The sequence below is a fragment of the Mustela putorius genome, unplaced genomic scaffold (genome assembly GCF_011764305.1).
Source record: "Mustela putorius furo isolate JIRA1106 unplaced genomic scaffold, ASM1176430v1.1 tig00003845_pilon_pilon_pilon, whole genome shotgun sequence".
Lineage (NCBI taxonomy): Eukaryota > Metazoa > Chordata > Mammalia > Carnivora > Mustelidae > Mustela > Mustela putorius.
The window spans coordinates 81,800,177-81,825,664 of record NW_025421998.1 but is presented as its reverse complement, the minus strand read 5'-3'; the positions used below and the strand labels follow the sequence as shown (position 1 = coordinate 81,825,664).

Genomic DNA, 25,488 nt, shown 5'->3' with positions numbered 1-25,488 from the left:
GAATTGAAGAGTAGTATTCTGACAACCAAAAATGGAAAGATGGTATTCTAGGCAGAGACAAAACAGGAGTAAATAGAGAAAGGAAGCCAAAATATATATTCGAGAGAATGAATACAAAAATTAAATGAGACATACAATTCCTGAATGGGCTTTTTATGTAACACTCAAAAGGCTGGAGAGGGTTTGAGGGCTTAAAGTTAGATTACCAACTTTTGTTTTTGCTTTGTGTCACTGAGAAGTCATTGTAAGTTTCCATCAAGGAAGGAAACAAGTAAAAGAGGATGTGTAGGATATTTTTATTTGGCCATGATGTATATGTGGAAGATTGATCAGAAGAGAAAGGATGCAAGCCTTTTATGGTGGTCAGGAAATGGCATTATGATTAATGACTATGTAGGTCTAGATAAGATAATGGATGAATAAATGAAAAAATTACACAGTGACTGATATTGTGTATGAACTTCAAAATTGGACAAAATTAAGGAAATCAAGAAGAAAATTCCTTAAGCCAGATAAGGAATACAATTTTAGACATGATATGCTTTATTTCCCATGCTTTGTCTCTGTCTCACAGCACTTGGTCAGCAGACCATTGGAAATGCACTAGTTGGCAAGGAAAAAATTCAGGATTGAGGTAGAGCAAGGAGATGTTTGAAGCCAAGGGAAGGATTGGTTGGGGGCAGTGCATCTAACAGAGAGCATGAAGTCAGGAAACATGAAAGATAGAACAGAGTAAAGGGAAGCAACAAAGAAAGAGAACCAACATTTATGCCAGTAAGAGAAGCAATGATGATTGTGTTGAAGATGTCAAGAAAAGAAGGTTTCAAAAAAGAGATGGGCTGAGGAGAGGTCATTGGAGTTGAACGCTGGTGTTCTCTCACACAGTGTTTAAGATGCGTACATTGTGAAGGCTGGTTTGCATGGGGATGATGGTCCAGAGGGAATAAAATAATGTTTGTGCAAGATTAGTCAAGAAAGAAAGGAGAAAAGGGCCACAGCAGCTAAAGAATCCACCTATGTCACAGACTATTTTCAAGGTCTGGGAGATCAGAGTATGTTTATAAAGCAATATATTATTATATGACATTTCATTATATTATATATTAAATTTAGTATTTTCTTATCCCCCCTCTTTTGGTATCTATGCTTACCTCTGTAATATCAGAAAAGCTGTGTAGTTGAGGTTTTTTCCCTTTTGTTTTCCCCCACAATTTAGGCTTGCCAGCTATCTGTAAATTTTATTGACTATTCCACAAAAAAACTGTTCTTGCATGTTGGTTTTAATTAATTCACTGTTATTCTGTCTTTTAGGTCTTTAAAGTGTACTTTTATTGTTATTAATTTCCCCTTGACTTTTCTTAGTTTTATGTTATTATTTTTGCCTAGCTTTTAGAGTTGAATACTGAGTTTGTTTAATTTTATTATTTTTTATTTTATAATGAAAGCATTAAACAATACAAATTTTTGTTTTAAATACCGAACACTGTATGCAACATTCTCATTATCTTTTATTTCTAAATGACCCTAATTGCAGTTTTCACTTTTTGAAGAAAGTTATTGTTTAATTTCTAAGTAGTTGCCTTTATGGTTATGACTTTATTTCTAGTTACACTAGAAACTGCCACCAAAAATGTGACCTAAACAAGGTCATCTTGTTTTATCATAATCTATGAGGAACTTTTTTATGATTCCTTTTTTAAAAGTTTTTATTTAAATTCTAGTTAACATATTAGTTTCAGGTGTGTAATATAATGCTGAAGCACTTCCTTACAACACTCAGTGCTCATCACAAGTACACTCCTTAATCCCCGTCATCTATTTCACCCATCCCCCTGCCCACCACCCCCTGGTAACCATCCGTTTGTATGGAAGGGGCCCAAAGATGAATAGAGGAACGCCCAAAGAAGATGTGGTAAATATACAAAATGGAATATTACTCAACAATCAAAAAGAATGAAATTTGGCCATTTGCAACAACATGGATGGAGCTAGAGAACATTATGTTAAGTGAAATAAGTCAGTCAGAGAAAGACACATACCATATGATTTCCTCATATGTGGAATTAGGAGACAAAGCAATAAATAAAACAAGGGAACACATGGAAAAGAAGGGAGACAAACCAAGAAAGAGACACTGCACTATAGAGAACAATTGATGATTCATTTCTAAATCCATGTTCTCTGAGCTCTAGAATTTATCAATTTATCATTTTTCTAACATGTCTTTTTCTTGTCGTTGCTTGATTTTTTGCCTATAATAGCATGAGCAAGTTGTATTTTCATTGAAACATGGGGGCTTGGGATCTAGATTATTATAATTGTATTTTTTTGGCTTACACTGCATGTCCTTTTAAGATTAATAGTTGTATCCAGTGTTATAACCTGATATACTCACATTTTTGTAGATTTCTCAGACGCTTCAATAGGGCAACATCCTTTATGTTTCCCTCTTTGAACTTCTCAAGTTTGCTTTAATTTTCAGCAGACTGGATTACATACTCAAAAAAAGTTTTCCAATAAAGTGTATTTTAAAATGTTATGTTTCCTCAGGGATAGATGATATATCTAACAAAATTTTCCTCTAGTCCTCAAATGTGAAAGAAAATTTTGCAGGTTTTTAATTATGTGATCATAAGAGTTTCTCCTAAAAAATACACTTCCCTTTATTCTGTATTTGTGTTGTGGTGGAAATGTTTGAGACCATTCTCATTTTTATTTTTTACTGGGTAAGCTTTTTTTCAGTCTTGTTTGATTTGTAAATAGGACTTTTCTTTCATCCTGTACCTCCCTCCCAAAAGATTTTATGTTTTATCAACGTCCCTTGCATTAATTTCCCTTCCAGTCTCTACATTCAATCTCTTGAGCAGAGACATGTTTTCCTTCCTCATTCCTTTGATTGTATTTTAGCATCACAATTTTTGGTTTCTCCTGTAGATATGTTAGTTATCTATAATTTTTCTCATACTCTTTGCCTTCTATTGTCGTCTACATTTTCTAGCATAGTTTTCCTCTCTGTATTTTTTTTTCCTTGATGGTTTGAGAAATCTTACAAGTTGGTCTCTATGTCAATAATTTGATTTTGTGTAAACTGTCCCCTTTACTTCAGTGTTTCCTATATGGAGTTTCAGTTGGCGTTTCATTCTTAGCTCTCTATTTCTCTGTTTCCTATCCACTTTTTTTTTTTTCCCTTTCTTGGTATGCAGGATCTTTAAAAGTTCAATGGTCCTACGAGGTTATTTGGAAAACAACATCCCCCCAATAGACCACCCCTATTTTCGGATGATCAAAGGTGACTACATTCAATGATTTCACTGTTCCTTGATATGTTTTGCTTTATATTTCTAAATAACTTGCTTACATTTAACTTTTACTTCCTATTTTTCTGTTATGTCAGTTTATTGACTTCCTGCTATGGGGTGTGAGGAATAATTATCTCCTTCATACTTGTCTTCTGCCATTTACACTCCCTGTCCTACCGTCTGTCCAGTATAGCTGCAACATAACATTTATGTGAGTTAGGTGCTATCCATAAGCCTTGAGTCCTCTTGCCTTCCTGGAAAAATTTTTTGTTCTCATTGTAGCTAATAATCATTTTAAAATTGTTTGGCTGCTTAGTGTTTTGGGCTTGTTTTGTTTTGGTGTGTGTTGCTTTTTATATACTAGAGACAAAAAAGACAAATCACTCCCAAACTTTTCCCAGAGGACATCTGGTTAGCTATATTTGAGTTCTTAGAGATATCCCTCCAGCTTCTGTAATTTAGATTAGCGTCTAAGTGTACAGCATAGCTTGCATCCTAGAATATGCCTTTACCATAATTCTGGGCTTTTTCTTCACATCTTTTTCGCGTTACATCTCCTGTTTTCTGTAACCCAACTGTCCCTCCATCATTTATTATCTTGTTTGGGTATAGCACGTCAACCTATAGCTTCTTTTTTTTTTTTTTTTTAAGATTTTATTTATTTCTCTGAGATAGAGAGGGCAAGAAAGAGCACATGCACAAGCAAGGGGAGGGGCAGAAAGAGACAGAAGAGGAGAAGCAGATTCCCTGCTGAGCAGGGAGCCAGGCATGGGCTCTGTCCCAGGACCCTGAGATTATGACCTGAGTCAAAAGCAGACACGCAATCCACTGAGCCACCCAGGCATCCCCAACCCATAGCTTCTTAAGGCTGAAAATGAAGTTAGATATTTTAGAGAATTTGTGTATATAAAAATATCTTCATTTTGACATTATGCCTAAACATGTTGCCAAAATCTAGGTTGGAAATCATTTTACTTTAGAATTTGAAGGCGCTACTTCACTTTTCCTTGGCTCTCAGGCCATTCTAATCCCTTGATTCTTTGTAACTTTTTCCTTTTCCTATTTATTTATTTACTTATTTATTTTTCCATCTCTAGAATCTTTTGAGATTTCCTATTTGTCCTCTTTATTCTGGAACTCAACAGGAATATACCCTAATATGTATATGTTTTATTTATTGTGCTGGGAACTCAGTAGGACCTTTTAATCTAGGATTTCATATCATTTCCTTCTGGGAAAATGTTTTGTTTGATAATCCCAAGTCCCCGTTTTCTCTTCCTGGAATTCTTATTTAGATCTTGGGCGTCCTGGACTGATCCTTTAATTCTCTCTGGATTTCTTTTTCTATGTCTTTTTTATCACTTTCTTGGAGATTATGTCAACCTTCTAATTCTTCTATTGGCTTCCATTTCTGAAATAATAACTCAGAACTATAATTAATTCTATTATCCCTAATTGTATTTATTTATAAATACTTATTATGTATTATTTTTATTAATAATAAATTATTTTTATTTATAATTAATTTACAATTGATGATTTTATTAATAAATAATATAAATAATTTATTAATAAAATTATCAATTGTAATTAATATTTTATGATAATTACTATAATTACTGTATAAGAGTTCTTTTGTGCTCTCTGAATATTCCTTTATCTACAGAAATAACTTCCTGTTTAAGGCATGCATTTAAAAAAATTGCCAAAGCTATTCATTTTTCAATAGCTTTCTTTTCAGGCATCGCCTATGTTTATTCAAATTAGGTTTTTTTCCTATTTCTTTGATTTAATGTCTATTTTGCATGGTAGAAAAATTTTCATACCCAGTTATCTTTGGATTCCATTCATCATTAAGGGAACATCAGAAAGCTGATTGAAAACTCTCTGAATGTGGATGTGTTTGTTGATGGTGGACATCACTAGGAAAATCACCTATGGTCAGAATGTTTAGATCTTTTCTTTTAGGCTGATCGATCTAAAAGTCTCCCAAAGATGAATCTTTTAATCCTCTGCTTGGTGGATGTAAGCTAGGCTGGTAGCACTCTGTAAGCCAGGTACGGGAAGAGGACTAGAGAACTCACAATTCAATGTGCCTGCTTTCACTTGCCATGAGTACTTTTAATGTGGTCACCGATCCACTGTGCCAGGTGTCTTGCATTTAAGAGATTATGTTTCACCTTCTCCAGGGAGCAAATCTCTAGTCTACTACCAGTTTGGGGGAAAGAAAGTAGCCCAGATTCAGAAACATCAAATATTTGATCATATGATTTTAGTGTTGAATTCTAATCCCTTCTAAATCAGCTCTTTGTGTGCATAAATGTTGCTTCATTCATTTTTATATTCCTATCACCTACCCTGTTGACTATACTGTTACTGCAGCTCATATTTTTGAATAAATAAATAAACGATTACTTTATAAATTGAGGAAACTCTTAGCTAGATATGGCCGGTTAGAAATGTTTCTTTTCTGATGTCATTGAGCTCCTTTTCTTATATTGTTGCCTTAATTCAGATATATTGTTTGTCACTTCTGTATCAGAATAAGCATATCTTTATATCCTGTAGGCTATTCCTGCAAGTTTCAGACAATTCAGTTTTTATGTCTGCTGTTGCTTAGAGTTCACATTCTTCAACAAGTCTTTACATTGTATCTCACTAGCCTGAGTTACTGCTTTGTCCTACTTACTGCCGCGCAGATACAAACAATTCTGGAAAACATTAAAGTGTGTCTTTCTGAGTCATAGTCCCCCCAAATGCCATCTAGAGTCTCTTATTCTACCAATCAATTTCTTTTTTGTTTCTGTTCTTTTCTGCTTGGTCACTTTGCTCATTCTGAGTCCAAGTGAGCTCTGACTTAATCTCGCTCAGTCTTCCTCTTCTATACTGCACTCTGTGGAAAGAGCCTTTCACATCTAGGTTTGGAGCTGAACGGCAACATCAGGTTCTCTCCATTTTTCAGAAGTCATTTATTTTTATAGTGTGTCTTGGTTGTGATAGCTCTATTCCTCTCCCGCTGCAGGAGCCTTTTTTGTTGGTGTTTAGCAGTTTCACATCTATCTCTGGGAGGGTAGACTATAGAAAGAGTCATGCAATCCTTATGAATTCAATATGGAATTGGGATTTTTTTTTCTTTTTTTCCTGAACTGGTGTCTTCTGTTTTTCATTTAAATGCAGTCTTGTATTTTGCATATATTCATTTGGGATTATGTTATATACACCTTGCAGGCAGGAAGATTACCTTCTTGGTAATGTGAATGAAGTATGCTAAATTGATAAAATAAACTTTATGATGCTCTTCTTTGGAATAAAGTAGCTAGAAAAATCTTAGCTGAAGATGACACTTTTCCTGGAATGATTTGGAGGGGACAGGAATCAGTAGGATGAAGCAGATAGCCCAACCAGGAAACAAATGTTTATCTTATCCCAAGGTCTTTGCCTTGGTCTTGGAGTGAACAAATCCTTTAAATTATCACCAAATCATTTTGACTTCTCTTTCTCAATCTGGTTTAGACTCACCTTTTCTTTTCCATTTCCAGTAGATGGACTACCCTGGTCTCCTTCACTTATCTCCTATTCTTGACTAGGTCCTCTCCTGTCTAGGGGCCATGGTCCTTCTACCCTGACTTTTACTTCAAATGCCCTATGCCTACACCGCATCTCCTATATCCTCTGCTTCCTATTCTAGATGTTCATTCCATTTATGTTTGTTTGTTTGTTTGTTTGTTTTTTCAATTGTCTGTCATGCATTGTGCAGTGCCCTGGAAAGTAAAATTGTGGAAGTAATAAAATACTGTGATTGTGTGAGGCTTCAGGCCTCCATCATTTAATACTGTAACATGGGGTCAGCTACCTATCTCTCCATGACTCCTTAAACAAAATGGAATGGCTAACTCAGCATCATTTAAACATTTAATGTTAATTGCTTAGGATGGTTCCGACCTATAGTGTGCCTTCAACAAATGTTAACTATCATTGTCACTATCATTATCATCATCATACTTTTTTTTTATTTTTTAAATTAAATTTATTTTCAGCATAACAGTATTCATTAATTTTTCACCACACCCAGTGCTCCATGCATCTGTGCTCTCTATAATACCCACCACCTGGTACCCCAACCTCCCCCACCCCCGCCACTTCAAACCCCTCAGATTGTTTTTCAGAGTCCATAGTCTCTCATGGTTCACCTCCCCTTCCAATTTCCCCAAACTCCCTTATCCTCTCTAACTCCCCATGTCCTCCATGCTATTTGTTATGCTCCACAAATAAGTGATACCATAGGATAATTGACAGGCAATCATATAAAAAATGGGCAGAAGATATGAACAGACACTTCTCCAATGAAGACATACAAATGGCTATCAGACACATGAAAAAATGTTCATCATCACTAGCCCTCAGGGAGATTCAAATTAAAACCACATTGAGATATCACCTTTCACCAGTTAGGATGGCCAAAATTAACAAGACAGGAAACAACATGTGTTGGAGGGGATGTGGAGAAAGGGGAACCCTCTTACACTGTTGGTGGGAATGCAGGTTGGTGCAGCCTCTTTGGAGAACAGTGTGGAGATTCCTCAAGAAATAAAAAATAGAACTTCCCTATGACCCTGCCATTGCACTCCTAGGTATTTACCCCAAAGATACAGATGTAGTGAAAAGAAGGGCCATCTGTACCCCAATGTTTATAGCAGCAATGGCCACAGTCGCCAAACTATGGAAAGAACCAAGATGCCCTTCAACGGACGAATGGATAAGGAAAATGTGGTCCATATACACTATGGAGTATGATGCCTCCATCAGAAAGGATGAATACCCAACTTTTGTAGCAACATGGATGGGACTGGAAGAGATTATGCTGAGTGAAATAAGTCAAGCAGAGAGAGTCAATTATCATATGGTATCACTTATTTGTGGAGCATACTTTTTTTTTTTAAAGGTTTAGTTATTTTAGAAAGAGTGAGCGTGAGCACGAGGAGCAGAGGGAGAGGAAGAGAGAGAATCTTAAGCAGGCTCCATGCCTGGTGAGGAGCCCAGTGTAGGACTCAGTCTCATGACCCTGAGATCATGACCTGAGTCAAAATCAAGAGTCAGATGCTTAACCACCTGAGCCACCCAGGCGCCCTGCCATCGGCTTCACTTTTATGTTTCATTTGCTGAATAATATAAAGTGGCTCACCACTGAAAATATTCATTTCACACCCTTTTGTCTGTCTTTTCACATACTGAAGGCATTTCCTTCCTAACTTTTCATGGATGGAGTTAAATGTACAGTGACTGATATGGGCCAAGATTGAAATAGAGAAGTGTTTTGCACTGAATATCTATTATGTTGTTCAAAATATCACAAAATGATTTATAATGAATTATCTTAGTTTCTGCATGCATTAATAATCAGCCTAGTGTAGGAAAAAGAAGAAATGTAAATAATTAAAAAGAATTTCTACAAGTTTACAAAATTGCCCATAGAGAGTTTTAATCCTGAGCCGACTTTCATATTATTTACTTCTACTTATTATTAGCAATGAAAGATCTGCTTAATTGAATTTAGTCATCATAAAGTACTAGCATAATGTATTTAATGTAGCTATTTACATATGACATGTAATTCATATTTTAAGATTTTGCTAACTTCTAAGTTAACATTATGAATGCTTGTAAATAATATTCAGAAAAGAGCTAACATACCAAATCATCTTGAGCAGTTAAAATAGTCATTTATAGTAAACATTCAAATGAATTAACCCTACATGAGAAGAAACCTAAGGAAATTATTTGAAACTAATTTTGGTTATCTGGAATATAATACATTTAGTTACACATTTGTAGCTCAATGGTTTATAATTAAAAGTAACCATTCTTCATAGGATTCCTATTAAAACTTTTATCACAAATTCAAAATTAAGAAAAATATTGTTCAACACTGTTGCCAGAAATACACACATATGCACTGTGTTGGGGTGAAATTCACAGCGTTAGTGTTCATCCAAAGGATTGGGGGTCTGACTTCCTATTCTCTTCCCTGAAACCACCAATCCCACAACACACACAGCATCATGCACTCTTTTTTTTTTTTTAGATTATTTATTTATTTATTTGACAGAGATCACAAGTAGGCAGAGAGGCAGGCAGAGAGAGAGAGGAGGGGAAGCAGGTTCCCTGCTGAGCAGAGAGCCCGATGCAGGGCTCAATCCCAGGACCCTGAGATCATGACCCGAGCCAAAGGCAGAGGCTTTAGCCCACTGAGCCACCCAGGCGCCCGAGCATCATGCACTCTTTAAGATGCTTCCATCTCAAGCTTAGAGCCAAGGGCAGAAGGCACTCTCCCGGATGGTTTTCTTTGCATAGAGCGGGTGAAAAATGATCATCTCATATGGCAGTTACCAGGTGCTGACATGAAGAACTGAGGTTGTGGGAACTTAAAAGCAAGAAGTAGCAGATCTGGGTGAAATCCAGAGGTGATGGCTTTTTGCTTGTTGCTTCTGACGTAATTTTTGGACAGCAGCTATATTTAATTATAAGTATTTAATTATAAGGAGAGAGTGGGGGGCCTTCACCCAGTGCTGCCTCTTGGTCCTAAATCAAATTGTATGTGGAGTTTCCACTTGTCTTTTACATTTTCTGTTCACGAAACACTTTCACAGATATTAACTTGTTAGATCTTTCCAATATCCCTGTGAGGTATGGTGTCAGAGCACATAATTCCCACAAATTAGCTTCTCTAGGGATATAGATGAAAGAATATAGATACCACACAGACTGAGGAAAGAATAAGTTACTACTCACATCTGCCTACTGCCTACAGGCATGACTACTCAAAACACTAAACAGTGACTAATGATAATCATAGATGTGTTCATCATATATTCTTTTATTAATCAGTTTATTTGTTTGTCAAACATTGACTTTTTCTGAATCTTAGGTCTTAAAACAGGTAATGGGAGGTAAAAAAAATAATATGTCCCTGAGATTACTGTGCCCTCAGTCTACTTGGGAAATGAACACATGAATAGGTAATCACAATATAATGCCAAAGAATTATGATAAAATACATAGTGAAATACAATGAAATACAGGGGAGACACATAACTACCTGCCTGGCATAGGGTAGATCAGAGGAGACTTCACAGAAAAGCTGAATTTTCTCTCATGAGAGTAACCAGGGACTCTCACTTTTCAGATCCTATCGTCATAAAATTTATATCTTTGGACATCACTGACCATTTCCTCATTCCTTAAATTATCTATTTGGTTTCAGGGACTATATTCCCTACTTTACACCTGACCATGTTTTTTCATCCTTCTTTACTGATCTTGCTGAATCTGCTCCTTAAAATGTGCTCTTTCTGGGGCCTCATTTGTGCCATCTTTCCTTCACACTCTCCCCGTTTCTGTGGATGAGAATTTGCTAATAAATATTCATGGTCTCACCCGCCTTGAATATGACTGTGCTTTTGAAATCTTCACTTCCTGCAAACCTGACTCATGAATACAGCTCAAGTGTTCATCTGAGTTGTGAGTTTCTTGGTTTGGAAGCCTCACTGGGACTTTGAGCTCATAGACAATCAAGTCACCATTCACCTTTTAAAACCAGTCATTCCCTTGGGTCCCTCTATTCAATGAAAGACACTATAACCTGTTCACGTGTTGTTTTGTTCCTTCTTCCTTCATTCAACAAATATTTATTAATACCTACTGGGGGTTAGTTGCCACAGTTGGCTCTGGGATAAAACAGTAGAAAAACAGACCTGGCTTCTACTCTTACAAGGGAAATAAATTTTAAATTGTTGCCTAGCAAAGTATGGTTTACTAATTACATCTATCAGAATCACAGGAAGAAGTGCTTTTAAAAATCTCAACCTGAGGTTCCTTCCGAGACTTATTGAATTATAATCTTTAAGAACTGGGTTCCACGGGGCACCTGGGTAGCTCAGTGAGTTAAAGCCTTTGCCTTCAACTCAGGTCATAATCCCAGGGTGCTGGGATAGAGCCTCACATTGGACTCTCTGCTCGGTGTGAAGCTTGCTTCTCCCTCTCTCTCTCTTTACTTGTGATCTCTGTCAAATAAATAAATAAAAATTTTTTAAAAAGAAAAAAGTAAAAAAAGAGCTGAGTTCCAGGGATCTATATTTTAAGTAAACCCCTGAAGTACTTCTGAGGAGCATTACCTAAACTTTATAAAACCACTTATTAAAAAAAAAGAAAAACAAACAAATGAATACATAATTACGTACTATAAAACACCACTGAAGGAGGCTACAAGGTGTGTGACTGTCTAATGGTCAGCCATTCCCTAGGAGTCAGAGAATGCAAGGGCACGGCCATGCAGCTGGTGATGAGTTAGATGTGAGCAGTGGAAGTCTGTGAATGCTGAGAATGGCTCTCAAGTCAGAAGTCTGGACGTCATTCAATTTTCTTTAATATATATCTCAAATCTATCCCATCTTCTTCATCATCGCTGCTCCTAACAGAATTCACAGGCTCTTGTCTTGCCTGGATCTGCAACATTTTCTCCCTAAATCTGATCCCTGCTTCTATATCACCCTTTTCCCTCATCTGTCCCCACAATGGTCTTCTAAATAAATCAATATGTACATACATACATACACACATTATATAATATTATAACATTTGTAAATAATTTTTATAACAGAATATATAGAATATATATAGATATAGATATCAATATATTCTATACATACATACACACATATATAATATTATAAAATTTGTAAATAATTTTTATAATAGAATATATACAGATATAGATATCAATATAGAATATAGATCAATATAGAATATAGAATATAGAATCAATATAGAATATAGATCTAGATATATATCTAGATCTAGATAGAATATAGAATATTCTATATAGAATATAGATCTAGATCTAGTCTATCTAGATCTAGATATCTATATTCTATATTGATATCTATATCTATATATATATTCTATATAGATACTATATAGATATATAGAATATATCGATATATTCTATTACAAAAATATAGATTTTCTATATTTATATAGAAATATATATATATTTCTATATTCTATATAGATATATAGAATATGTCGATATATTCTATATAGATATACATCTATATATATATAGTAAAATATCTATCTATCTATCTATGGCCTGGAGAGTAAAGTCTGAAAACCTGGTGCTGTTTACAGAGTCCTTCCTGGCCACTACATGCTCAGATTTCCATTGCCTTCACCTTTCATCTGGAATTCTCCAGCAGCATTGGTGTGACGGGCCTGTCTGGAGTCCTGAACTATGTCAGTATTCTCTCTACTCTGCAGCCCATGGATTCTTCTAAATAATGAAACTCACCACCCCTGTCCTTGTCATAATCCTTCAGAGGATCTCCTTGGCTACCTGTAAGATAGCATCCAACCTCCTCTCAGTGGCTCATAATGTCCTTCATGATCTCATATATCATCTATTCCATAGCCCTTACCTCTTTATCTTTATCTATGGGATGGACCACTCCATCCCATGCTTTGATCTACATTCCTGGTATTCTTTATACTTTTAGTTTCTCCAGTTTATCATGGCTTCTTGCCCCTTGGTCTTAAAGTCACGTCCCTTCCTCCCTTTCTCCCTCCCCCCCTTTCCTTCCTTCCTTCTTCACCTGGTACCCTCTTACAATCCTCTCTCCTGGGTTATCTCCCACATCCATCAAGCTGCTGTCCACATATCTGTGAAGACCAGGCTGGAACGTGCTGCGAGATATTCCTCTAGCAGCACCATTTCCTTATTCTTTTGTAGAGAGTCTAATACTGAGCTGTGACAGGCTCTTTGCATATCTCTGTCCCCACCTCCACTGTCTCTGGGGGTCAAGAACCATGTCTTGGTCACTGGTGAATCCCTACATTGAACCTTGTCTTGAATAGAGTCAGTATGCAACATGTTTTTTATATGCCAAATAATACTGAGTGTTAATACTTCTTGAATGTATCAAGTTAAATCATTTGCATATTTTAAAAAGGATAGCTTTATTGAGATAATTCACATTTGCCCATAAAATTTTCCCTTTTAAAGAGGTAATTCAGTATTTTTCAGTATATTCACAGAGTTGTGTATCCATCTCCACCATCTAATTTTAAGCCATTGCCTAAGAAATCCTGTTCCCTTGAGCATTCACTATGTTCCCTTCTCCCCATAGCCCCTGGCAGTCACCAATCTATTGTCTGTTTATGGGTTTTGGACATTTCATATAAAATAAAATTTTATAAAATGTTCTGGACATTTGATATAAAATAAAATCTCACAATACGTGGTCTTTGGGACTAACTTTTCTTACTTTGCATATTTTCAAGGTTTGTCCATTTTAGGGCATATACTAGTACTTAATTCTTTTTTATTTGTTTTTAATACTTTAGTCCTTTTTGTTTATTTTTAATTGGTTGTATAGATATAGCACATTCTCTTTACCCATTCGTCAGTAAATGGACATTTGGGTTCTTTCTGCTTTTTGGCTATTATGAATAATCCTACTGTGAACATTGATATAAAGATTTTTGTGTGAACATATGTCTTCGGTTTTCTTGGATTGGAATTATTTAGAAGTAGAAACTGCTAGGTCATATGGCAACTCTATGTTTAACTTTTTGAGGAACTGCCAAAGTATTTTCCAAAATAACTGTACCATTTTATATTCCCACCAGCAATGTAAAAAGTTTTAATTTTTTCACATCTTTAATAACACTTGATATTGTCTATATTTTTTATTATAACATCCTAGTGGATACTGTGTTTTTATTTGTATTTCCCTGATAACTAATGATGTTGGGCACTTTTCATATTGGTCATTCATACATCTTCTTTGGACAAATGTCTCTTCAATTCTTTAACTCATTTTTGTTTGGATTATTTGCCTTTTAACTGTTTAGTTCTAAGAGTTTTTTTAAAAATTATATATATATAGTTTATAAAAATATATGGGTTATGAGTACTAAGGATGTGGTGATAAGCACTGGGTGTTATATGTAAGTAATGAATCACTAAATCCTACTCCACCAATATTACACTTATGCTAACTAACTAGAATTTAAATAAAATTTAAGTAAAAACTTGAAAAAACCCAAAATATTCAATAAATACTCAAATGCCTTCAAAAAATAAAAAATTTAAATGTCACCTCATCTCTAATATATATGTATATTTTATGTATGTTATATGTATATTATACACACACACACACACATATATACTTATTTATTCTGGGTACAAATTCCTTATCAGATACATTATGTGGAAATAATTTTTTCCCACTCTGTGGGTTGTCTTTTTACTCTCCTAATGCCAACTGTTGAATCACAAAAAGACTTAATATTAATGAAGTCCAATTCATCTATTTTTATTTTGTTTCTTATGTTTTTGGTGTCATGTCTTGTCCCAGTACCACTTGTTGAAAAGATTATTTTTTCTTCTTTGAGTTTGCTTGGAATCCTTGTCAAAAATCAATTGACCATACATGTAAGAGGTTATTTCTGGGCTCTTAATTTTATTTCATGGATTTGTCTATCTTTATGCCATTATCATGCTGTCTTGACTGCTATAGTTTTATAGTATGTCTTAAAATTAGAAGTGGGGAAAAAGAAAACAAGACAAAATCAGAGAGGGGGACAAACCATAAGAAACTCTTAATCATAGGAAACACACTGAGGCAGAGGGTGATGGGATGGGGTAATTGGGTGATGGACATTAAGGAAGACATGTGACGTAATGAGCACTGAGTATCATATAAGACTGATGAATCACTAACCTCTACTCTGAAACTAATAATATGCCAAAAGTTAATGAATTAAATTAAAAAAAAGAATATAAACAACAACAAAAAAAGTAAAAAATAAAACCAAAAGTGTAAATTCTTCGACTTCACTTTTCACTGTCAAGATTGTTTTGTCTATTCTGGGTCCCTGCCATTTCCACCTTGGATTTTAGGATCAGCTTGTTGATTTCTGCAAAGAAGCCAGGTGGGATTTTGATAGGGATTATGTTGAATCTGTCAATTAATTTAAGGAGTGTTTCCATCTTAGCAATACACATCTTATCCATGAATATGGGGTTTCTTTTCACTTATTTAGATCTTTCATTTTTTTAAATGGTATTTTGTAGATTTTAGTGAAAGAAAATATTGCACTCCCACTTGTTTATCCCTAAGTATTTTACTTTTTTGATGCTAAAATTTTCTTAACTTTATTTTAAACTGTCCTTCTAAGTAGGAGAAGTCTGCATTTTTAAAGTTATATAGATATGTAATATTAGGTCAAGTTAGGGCATCAATATGGGGATCATCTCACACACATATATTAGAATTTCAAAAACACTAGAAGTACTTTGAATAGGAGTAGAAAGCTGTGTATGACCCAAAGGAAAGTGTGAATATTAAGGAAAGAATATTTACTCATATATGAATATATATACTAATGTACTGAGAAACTATTTTGAGCTTCATTATCAAATTAACTGTGCTACATGTATGCACTTGTATGTAAATCATGAGTCACAAAATATACCAAATTTTATCATTTTATTTATTTATTATTTTTTTTAACTAGGCTCCTTACCCAGTGTGGAGCCCAACATGGGGGTTGAACTCATGACCCTGAGATCCAGACCTGAGCTGAGATTAAGAGTTGGATACTTAACTGACTAAGCCACTCAGGCTCCCCTAAATTTTGATATTTTAAATACTTAATGCCAATTAGTGCACTTGTTAAATCTGTTGATCATGTCAACATTGATGGGTAAGGCTTTTGAAAATACCCAATTTCACTGGAAATGTTTGCATATACAATATGCCATTATATAAGTCAGATGAAGGATTGGGTTTTTAAATACTGGGGTGGCAAACTAGTCACCAAAATGATTATCAATGCTGTGATTTATACAGCAAAATGAAAAGAGGTCATTATGATTAGCTATCAGTTATGTTGGTATTTAAAATGTTTCCACATGTAAGATAATCTCATCAGTGAAGATATCACTTAATATGCAGGGAAAATACTGTAATTGAGGTATTACATTAAGTAAGAATTTTTTAATGAACTGAAAATGATTAATTCTAATGGGGCCTTGAATTGGGAAATATTCTTGTAGTCTTTTCTTCAAGAGGTACTAAAGCTGTACAGAAGAAAATTGTTCTATAAAAATAATGTCTACTTAAAGAATTTATGAAGAATTACTCTAGGTTGATTGGTCTGAAAAGATTAAAGATTAAAAAAGAGAAGCACACTCACACAGAAACTTTTGGTTTTGTGGCTGTTGGTTATTTGTCTGCAGTAACAATGGGATTTGACAGCAGAAACTAGTTGATGGCTCACATTCTATGAGATCTTCTGGATTGGAGCCTACAGAATGTATCACTGTTGGTGAACATTATCAAGACAGGATTAGGCTATGGTTTTGTCTCTGGAAGGTCTGTCTATCTAACTATCATCCATTTGTTAGACTATATATTCTAGAAAGAAATCCTAATATCATAATAATGTGAAAGACAAGGAAGATAAGATTTAAAAATGCATGGATACTCATATGAAAGATGGTTTAATTTGTTAATATAGTTGTGCAAAAGGGCTGAATGAGTCTTGTTTATGAACTTCTAGCGCAGTGGTGAAAATTAGGTCATTTAATTTACTCTCAAGTAATATTGCTTTTAATCACTATTTAACAACATATGCAAAATACATTATTTGACTCAAATATTAATGTATTTACAACATCCTCATTTAAGTATTTGCTATTTGTTCTTCCCTGAGGTATATACTGGTTGGTTCCCAGACTTCAACTACGGCATCAAAACACCATCCACTTATAAATAAATAGGTTCCTTGATGAAAATGGAGTCATATGTATTTATCATATTTACAAAAATATACTAAGTGTTTTCTCCATTATATTAAAAATGTCACAAGTATGTCTTGAGTATTTCATTTTTTTCTTAAAGAAAATACCTGACTATTTAAAGTATTATGATATTTCCCTTCATCATGTAACTTCATTTTCTATTTATGGAGAATATTTTTCCATAATTTCAGTACATAGAAAACTGACCAAGGAAAATTTAATATTCAACTTATAATGATAAATATTTATCCTGTGTAATGAGGCTTATCTGGTATAGGTATATTTCTTTGTTAACAAGTCTTATTTCCTTCTGGAAAATGAAATGTATTGAGAATTAAAGAATTACACATGTGGTTAGCTGACCTTTAAAGCCTCTACCAATGTTTCTGAGATATTTGGCTGCCTTTCCTTTCTTTCTTTCTTTTTTTTTTTTTTATTTTTACAGTAACATCATAAATCTATAGAAACCCCAAACAAAATGCAATTTTGGTTTTACATTAATTAGCTTTGAAACATAACCTTCACAGAAGTATTTTATTATCTTTTAAGAGTCCATTAGGGTATAAAAATCAATACTTTAGCAGCTCAGTAGAGCATTTCATTTTTCTCAATATTTTCAAAAGAAGCCACTATATGCTTCCAATCTAACTTTTTTTCTTTCTTAATGGAATTCTATACATACATAAAAATAACTTTCCTAAATCATTAAAACCTAATAGAAAATTAGCAAGGTCATGATAGATTGCTGTACCTTTGTGATGAAAAGACAGGGTAAGAGCTAATAGTTTTGAGTGTCCTTATGACACATGAAATATCACTTATTTTCTCAAGGGAGGATATTTGAAATTAAACAGGAACGAATTTTCTACTCTACCTTGGGGAGATTTGATAGCCCACTGCAGGTTGAGCCTGGGAACTCTACTTCTCTATCCTCAATCATTCAGCCCACATTCAAGAAAGGAAAACACCCTTAAGAAATAGATCTAGTCGTGAGAACAGTGTCAATGCATATTTCCCCAAAGGAAGACAACTTTCAGGTTATGAAAGCATATTGCCTACAGGAGCCACGATGGGGCAAATTTTTGGTAAATGACAGCTGTCACTGCCTCCTGAGTAGATTCTCGGTAGACTACTATGTTGGTGGTGGTCACAGAATGGGTGGAGAAACTTATTTTGAGTTGTATTACAGTTTTGTATTGTAGCAAATAAGTGCAACATTGAACAGCCTAAAACAAGAGAACATTTATTATCTCACACAGTTTCTGTAGATCGGAAATTCGGAAGTGGCTTATTAGCTGGGGGGCTCTGGCTTAGGATTTCTCATGATGTTCTTGTTAGTGTGTCACGGGGGCTTGCAGTCACCTGAAGATTGGAATGAGGCCGAACAATTCACTGTTTAAGGGGTTCACTCACATGTGTGACAAGTTGGTGCTGGTTGTTAGCAGGTGGCCTGGGTTCCTTTTCGTTGGGCTACTTGAGCATTCTCGTGAAACTCTCTTTCTTCTCCTGGAGTGGCTGATCCAAGAGAGATCAAGGCAGAAGCCAAAATATTTTTTATGACCGAGTCTCGGATACCACAAGTAATCATTTCTAGTATATACTATTGTTTACATCATCGACCCTATTCACAGCTGGAGAGGAATACATGGATTCACAAATTCTGGAAGGTGAGATTATTGTGAGCCATTTTGGAGCCAGACTACCATAGAATATGGTAATTCTTCTTTTGGGTTGTTAATGGAACTGGTCTTCAGGAAAATACATTGTGTATTGTTTTGTTCTGTTTTCTAACCAAATTCTTTGGGCTCCCATTTCTGTGTTTCTTTGAGCAACCTTCTATTACCAGTTCCTAGTACTTTCAAGTTGATCCCTTCTTCCTCAGTGCTCTGCATGGTACCCTTCCCGTTGTTAAAAAACAAAATTCAGATGAGCAAATTTGAAGATCTAATTAGCTTTATTACATGATTCATGAATTGGGTAGCATCTCACCTAGCAAGTAGAAGTGTACTCCAACAAGCTGTGCAAAAGGGAAGGTTTTTATAAGAAGGAGGCTGGGGCGAGAACCTAAGTGATGCCATTTTGGACCTTTGGTTTTCCTTTTAACACTGTCCTTCCTTTCTTACAAATTCAGCAAAGATTTGAGGGCAAATTGTGTGTCAGTCACTGTACACATCAGCAAACAAAATCATTCTCTCTCTCTCTTTTTAAAGATTTTATTTATTTACTTGTGAGAGAGTAGGAGCAAAGCAGGGGAGTGGGGAAAAGGAGAAACAGGCTCCCCACTGAGCAGGGAGCATGATGATGTGGGGCTCCATCCCAGGATCCTGGGATCATGACCTGAGCCAAAGGCAGACACTTAACTGAGCCACCCAGGCATCCCAAAATCACACTCTTTTATAGTAGCTGCTTTTCATAATAAGTTGTGTCTTATGATCTGTAATTTCCAGTTTGTCCTGTTAGCATTCTGCTAAAATTAAAGTATTTCTAATAAGCTAAATGCAATATTGTGATTCATAATGAAAAATATATGGTCTTTGACCTTATTCTTGGCACAAAGCTCCTAAAACCTCTGGGATTTTCTGTGATAAGAACAAAAAAGGTGATTTTAATTATGTTAATAAGATTACTTTTGGAACCCTAAGGGTGGGGGCTGGTTCCCCAAGGTACCAACCAGGTGATTGGAGGATTGGAACTTTTAGTCCCGCCCCTCTCCCTTCCCAGAAGTCTGGGAAGGTTCAGTTAATGCCAGTGGCCACTGATTTAATTAATCATGCCTATGTGATGAAGCCTCCATAAAATCCCAAGAGATGGGAGTTCAGAGAGCTTAAGAGCTAGTGAACAGGTAGAGATTTGGAGGGAGTGGCATAATTGGAACTCTGCATGGAAGCCCTGTGCTCTTCCCACTACCTCATCGTATACATCTTTTTTTCTTTTTTAATCATAAACTGGTAAACTAGTAAGTGTTTCTCTGAGTTCTGTGAGCTGCTCTAGCAAACTAGTTGAACCCAAGGCAAGTATTCTTGAACCTTCAGTCTATAGGTGGGTCAGAAGCACATGTGAGGCATGGACTTGCAATTGACATCGGAGGTCGGAGGGGACAGTCTTGCAACCTGACCTTTAACTCCTGGGAGCTGGTGCTAGTTCAAGGTAGATAGTGGCAGAATTGAGGTAACTTAATGGGACAACTGGCTGCTGTCCGAGATTGCTTGGTGTTACGGGAAACCTCTTCCCTACCTCATATATGTCGGAACTGGGTCCAGAACCTTTAGTAAACAATCAAGGTAAGAGGTCAGTGATTGGAAGAATCTCCTTAAAATAATATTTTTATTTTAGTAGAGGTACTCTGTGCTGTAGGTGGAACTTTAAGGCTCTGAAGTAGATACTAAGCACACTAGAGGGGTCTCTCTCATTTGTACCAATTTCGCTGCTGTAAGCCACTTGTAAGACTACTTTTGTTCAATGGAGAACATTACCACCAAGCTGTCTCATTTCACATGGTCTTTTGCATAGTGTGGAAATGCAGGAATGGGGGAGGGGAGTTATATCCATTCTTAAAGAGAGGCAAAAACATTAATACAGTTACCACTTCGGAAACGTGATAATTATCAGCGAATAAAGTAGGTTTGCCATTTCCTTCGAAAACTGACACAGTGTGATTTGAATTTCCCCAAATATGGTGAAGAGTTTTGCATCACTGTTTTATGTATATATTTATATCCTAAGCCAGTGTTTCAGGGATTCTGACATTTATATCTGTGATTAACTCTAAGCATATTTCTGTGGGTTTTTTTTTTTATTTTGTTTTGTTTTGGTTTTTTTTGAGTTTCAAAACTGTTCGGGCCAATAAATCTTTCCACAAATGACAGATTGGTCAACATTGAGGAGGTAAATGGAAACCAATGACACTCATCAAGCTGATGATATGAATGATTTATTGGACCAGATCATTTAACACTTTCATCAAGAAGTCAATACTGGGGAAGGAAAACGGGGGCTCTTATTATGGTAAACTGTACTTGCTCCGTCAGCATTCAGTGATTTATTACAAACCTGTGGCTAGGATTAGGATATTATAAATGGGGGGAAATGGAAGGCTCATTAATTCTTTATCCCCACAGGTGGATGACATGCAGTGGGCTAATCGAGAACACACTCACCCGGCCTCTGTCTGCAGCCTTCCCTGTAAGCCCGGGGAGAGGAAGAAAACAGTGAAAGGAGTCCCCTGCTGCTGGCACTGCGAGCGTTGTGAGGGTTACAACTACCAAGTAGATGAGCTCTCCTGCGAACTTTGCCCTCTGGATCAGAGACCAAACATCAACCGCACAGGCTGCCAGCTCATCCCCATAATCAAACTAGAATGGCACTCGCCCTGGGCTGTGGTGCCTGTGTTCATTGCAATATTGGGAATCATCGCCACCACCTTCGTGATCGTGACCTTTGTCCGCTATAATGACACACCTATCGTAAGGGCTTCGGGACGAGAACTTAGTTACGTGCTCCTCACGGGGATTTTCCTGTGTTACTCAATCACCTTTTTAATGATTGCCGCGCCGGACACAATCATATGTTCCTTCCGCCGAATCTTTCTAGGACTTGGCATGTGTTTCAGCTATGCGGCCCTTCTTACCAAAACAAACAGAATCCACCGAATATTTGAGCAGGGGAAGAAATCGGTCACAGCACCCAAGTTTATTAGTCCGGCGTCCCAACTGGTGATCACTTTCAGCCTCATCTCCGTCCAGCTCCTGGGGGTGTGTGTCTGGTTTGTTGTGGACCCCCCCCACATCATCATTGACTATGGAGAGCAGCGGACTCTAGACCCAGAGAACGCCAGGGGAGTGCTCAAGTGTGACATTTCTGATCTCTCGCTCATTTGTTCGCTGGGGTACAGTATCCTCTTGATGGTTACTTGTACTGTTTATGCCATTAAAACGAGAGGTGTCCCAGAGACTTTCAATGAAGCCAAACCTATTGGATTTACCATGTACACCACCTGCATCATTTGGTTAGCTTTCATTCCCATCTTTTTTGGTACAGCGCAGTCAGCAGAAAAGGTAAGTGCAAGACATGCATATACGCCAACCCTTCCCTGGATTTAGCTTCTTTCTTTAAGAGGCTTCCCCGCCTTTCTATTCGGTTCACTTAGGGTCTCTCAAGTTGATTCAGTCTGTATTATTCTTATTTGGAAATAAATATATATAGACTCCCTCAAGGTCATTTAACTTTGAATCTGTGTTGACTAAGGTTTATTGTCTGTGAAGAGTGTTTTAATGTGTCTTCTTTAGCAAGGTTGAAAATCGACAGATCTCACATTACCTTCTGGGTTTCTCTTCCCAGGTTCGTTATCGGTGAGGAAAGCTGTTCTTTTCCTAATGTTAATTAAAAGAGGGTGGGTGAAAAGACAGACGTGAGTCCTAGGGATGGTTGATCCCAGAGAGATCCCCTTGCACGGCAAATGCCCCCTTTCCTGGTTCTAATGTGACTCTGGGAAAAAACTTCGTTCACAATTATGATGGCTTTAGTCATGGAAGCAGGGTTTATTGTACAGCGACAATAACAAAAAAACTGAAATGGCTTAGTCCGATCTGAACCATCTTACTATTTCTCTTCAGCCCCCACTGTTACCACTTTTCCGTATGAGCAAGGTGATGTTGAGGGATTAAAGAAGACAGCCACAGGCAGTTCTATAAAGCAGTTTATAACTTTTCAGAAGGTGAAGATCAATTAAATCTCTTAAAATAATTTCCTTTTGTCACTAATTTCCAGTTAAGCTTTTCCACATAAATCACTGCAAGTAAAGGACATCAGTATGAGAAAGGGAGTATATGCTGAATGGGATACATGTAGTTTTCTGTCCAGAAAAGCAGAAAACTAATATTTCCATGAATTCCAGGTTTGGGTAGGTTAATGGAGACAAGCCAGCTTGTAAAACAAAGGCAAATGCTATTGTTCTGAATGAATAGTCCTTCTTACAGCGTCTATGAGAATGCTTTCCTCTCAGAGTGAGGGTTTAAAGATGACTCCACCGTCTATCATCAGAAGTTGTGAGGAAATCAAGCATCCTGGAGACACATTACATTCCCTAGTCTCTAACATTTCAAGCGAGGTCCTGCATGACTCTTAAAATCCCAACTAATTCAGAGGAAAAAGTACTCAACAAGGGCACAGAGAGCTCATTTATATGAGGATTCATCTCTTACTAGATCAATGTGGCTTTCAACCATGTTTGGACACAAAAATATATACTTCAGCAAACTTGCTGCCGAATAGAAAAAAACTAACCATGGGTTCCATATCTGTGACCTTTCATGACTTAGATGGCCTGATAGAAGTCCATGAATATTTTATGTGGGACCGAGCACATGACAGGAAAGCAAAGTAAGGCAGTCTGATGCTCTAAACCTAATAAACATTATATTTTTGACATATGTAGATGGGAATTTATGGGGATCAAGCTTGTAAATATGACTTAGGAGAGAATGCATGAGCTGGAAAATAAGTCTCTCACAGTCTGTTGGGTCTGTTTTGATATGGTTAGTTGAACTAGTCAGGGCAAAACAATGTTCTTCAGATTCTGGAAATGTCTGCATTATGTGAATTTTTAATAACATTAAGTGACAGTTGCATTGTATTTGAACCAAAGACTGCCTTTTTTGATATACCATTTTATCTGAAAAGGGCCATCAGTAATTTATTTTGTTTTCTTGTGGGCAATAAATATTTACCCAGGCAAAATCTCCTGAGTTCTAACATCAAACTTCCCTTTCTTTTTTCTTTCTCTTGCTTTACATTTTATAAAGTACTTTCTATTCTTACTTCTCATACTGCGACTTTCAAGGGCAGTGGGGGAGGGCAAATACAAATGAAGTGTTATTTCTATCTAGATAAGTCTTTCAGTGCCTTGGTTTTTGGCACGAGCGACATCACGATATGACATTTAGCTGTTGGAGAGTATTATCATAGCAGTTTTAAACATGCATCATACTAATGAGCTTTTTAAACATAGTCAAAAAAGGTGGCCAGAGTCTCTCAGAACTGAAGCCCTGCTAAGTTGCAGCTGTCCCCTTGCAGCGGTGATGGAAAGAGGAAGAGTTTTGGGATAAAATGGACAGGTGAATATGCTGGGGCGGGGGAGATGCAGCTTGGTGAGATGCCACTGAACCCATGGGCACTGCCGTGTATCCTCTGAAAACCTGGAGTTTAGGTATATATGTATATATTTTCGGGTTTAGATATATCCACGCCTATAGAGATATGCCTGAATGCTAGACAAATTTTTTTTTCTCTCTTTGTGGAATCAAAGGAAATCAAAGAAACATGTTGTAAGACAAATTACAAAATACGTTGATTGGATTTATTTTGTTTTTATGATATAATTGTGGAAAAGCTGAAGAATTCAGGGAGAACACTAATTGTAGGAATTTTCAGAACATCGTAAAGCCCTCAAACTAGTTAGAGTTGCTGAATCTGGACCAGCTCTCCTTCGAGAGTTATTCTAAGGAGCTGAGATTTGGCTACTGGAATACTTTATATAATACAATTACGTGTCCTCCTAAGGCTTCCCATAAAATTTGCGACCTGTTATTCTCTTTCAAGGTATCTTTATTATTCAAAACAATACACAAAACACATGAGAATATTTTTCTTCACATTGCTAAAATTGTTGACACAGGTGAATAAAACTCTGTATCTCTAAAGGAAGGCTTTACATAAGTTTTATTGACTTTGGAGGACCAAAGAGCTGGTCAGTCTTCCATTCTCATTTATAATGCTCAGCCAATTAGCCCATGTTATCAGCTTGAAGTGTTTATTGCATTTAAGCGGTACACAAATCCATTAATTCAGAAGATCCTTATTGAGCATTGTGTCCTGTATGGTGCTAATTATTGAGCCCATGTCAGTCTGCTTCCCCGAGGCTTCCTTGTAAGGCTTAGTCTGGCTCCCGGCCGATGCCTGCCTGACGCCTGCCGGAACCAGCGAGGTGCCAGGCTCAAAGGCAGGAGCAGATCAGGCTCAAGGGCAGGGGAAGATGGTTGAGGAGGCAGATCCGAGATGAGAAAGCAAAACAGCTATGCCTCCTGTAACTACACGTCAGTGACATAGAATTTGTAACACACAAGACAGCAGAACGACAAAATTTCTTTCACTATGTATTTAATGATGCTTCTTAGAGTAATGTACAAAAGAAAACTCATCTAGCCATCCAGGTTTCTCTGAAATTATAACAGGAGTAGGAATAAAAGGTAAAATCAGTTGAATAATTTGGACAGATGTTTTGGAAAACCCTTGGGTAAAATCAAATGATAAAATTCCATTTTAGCC

The 25,488-nt window shown here is 36.4% G+C and overlaps 1 protein-coding gene across 4 annotated transcripts in view; it reads left to right on the top strand.

Moving 5' to 3' along the window:
* The window catches only part of GRM8 (glutamate metabotropic receptor 8), a 749,284-nt gene that overhangs the window by 646,679 nt on the left and 77,117 nt on the right, over positions 1-25,488 (top strand). For all 4 annotated transcript variants that reach the window (XM_004741849.3, XM_045062948.1, XM_004741847.3 and 1 more), the window contains exon 9: positions 21,285-22,220. In XM_004741849.3, the coding sequence (XP_004741906.1) occupies positions 21,285-22,220 (936 nt within the window). The remainder of the gene's footprint in view (positions 1-21,284; positions 22,221-25,488) is intronic.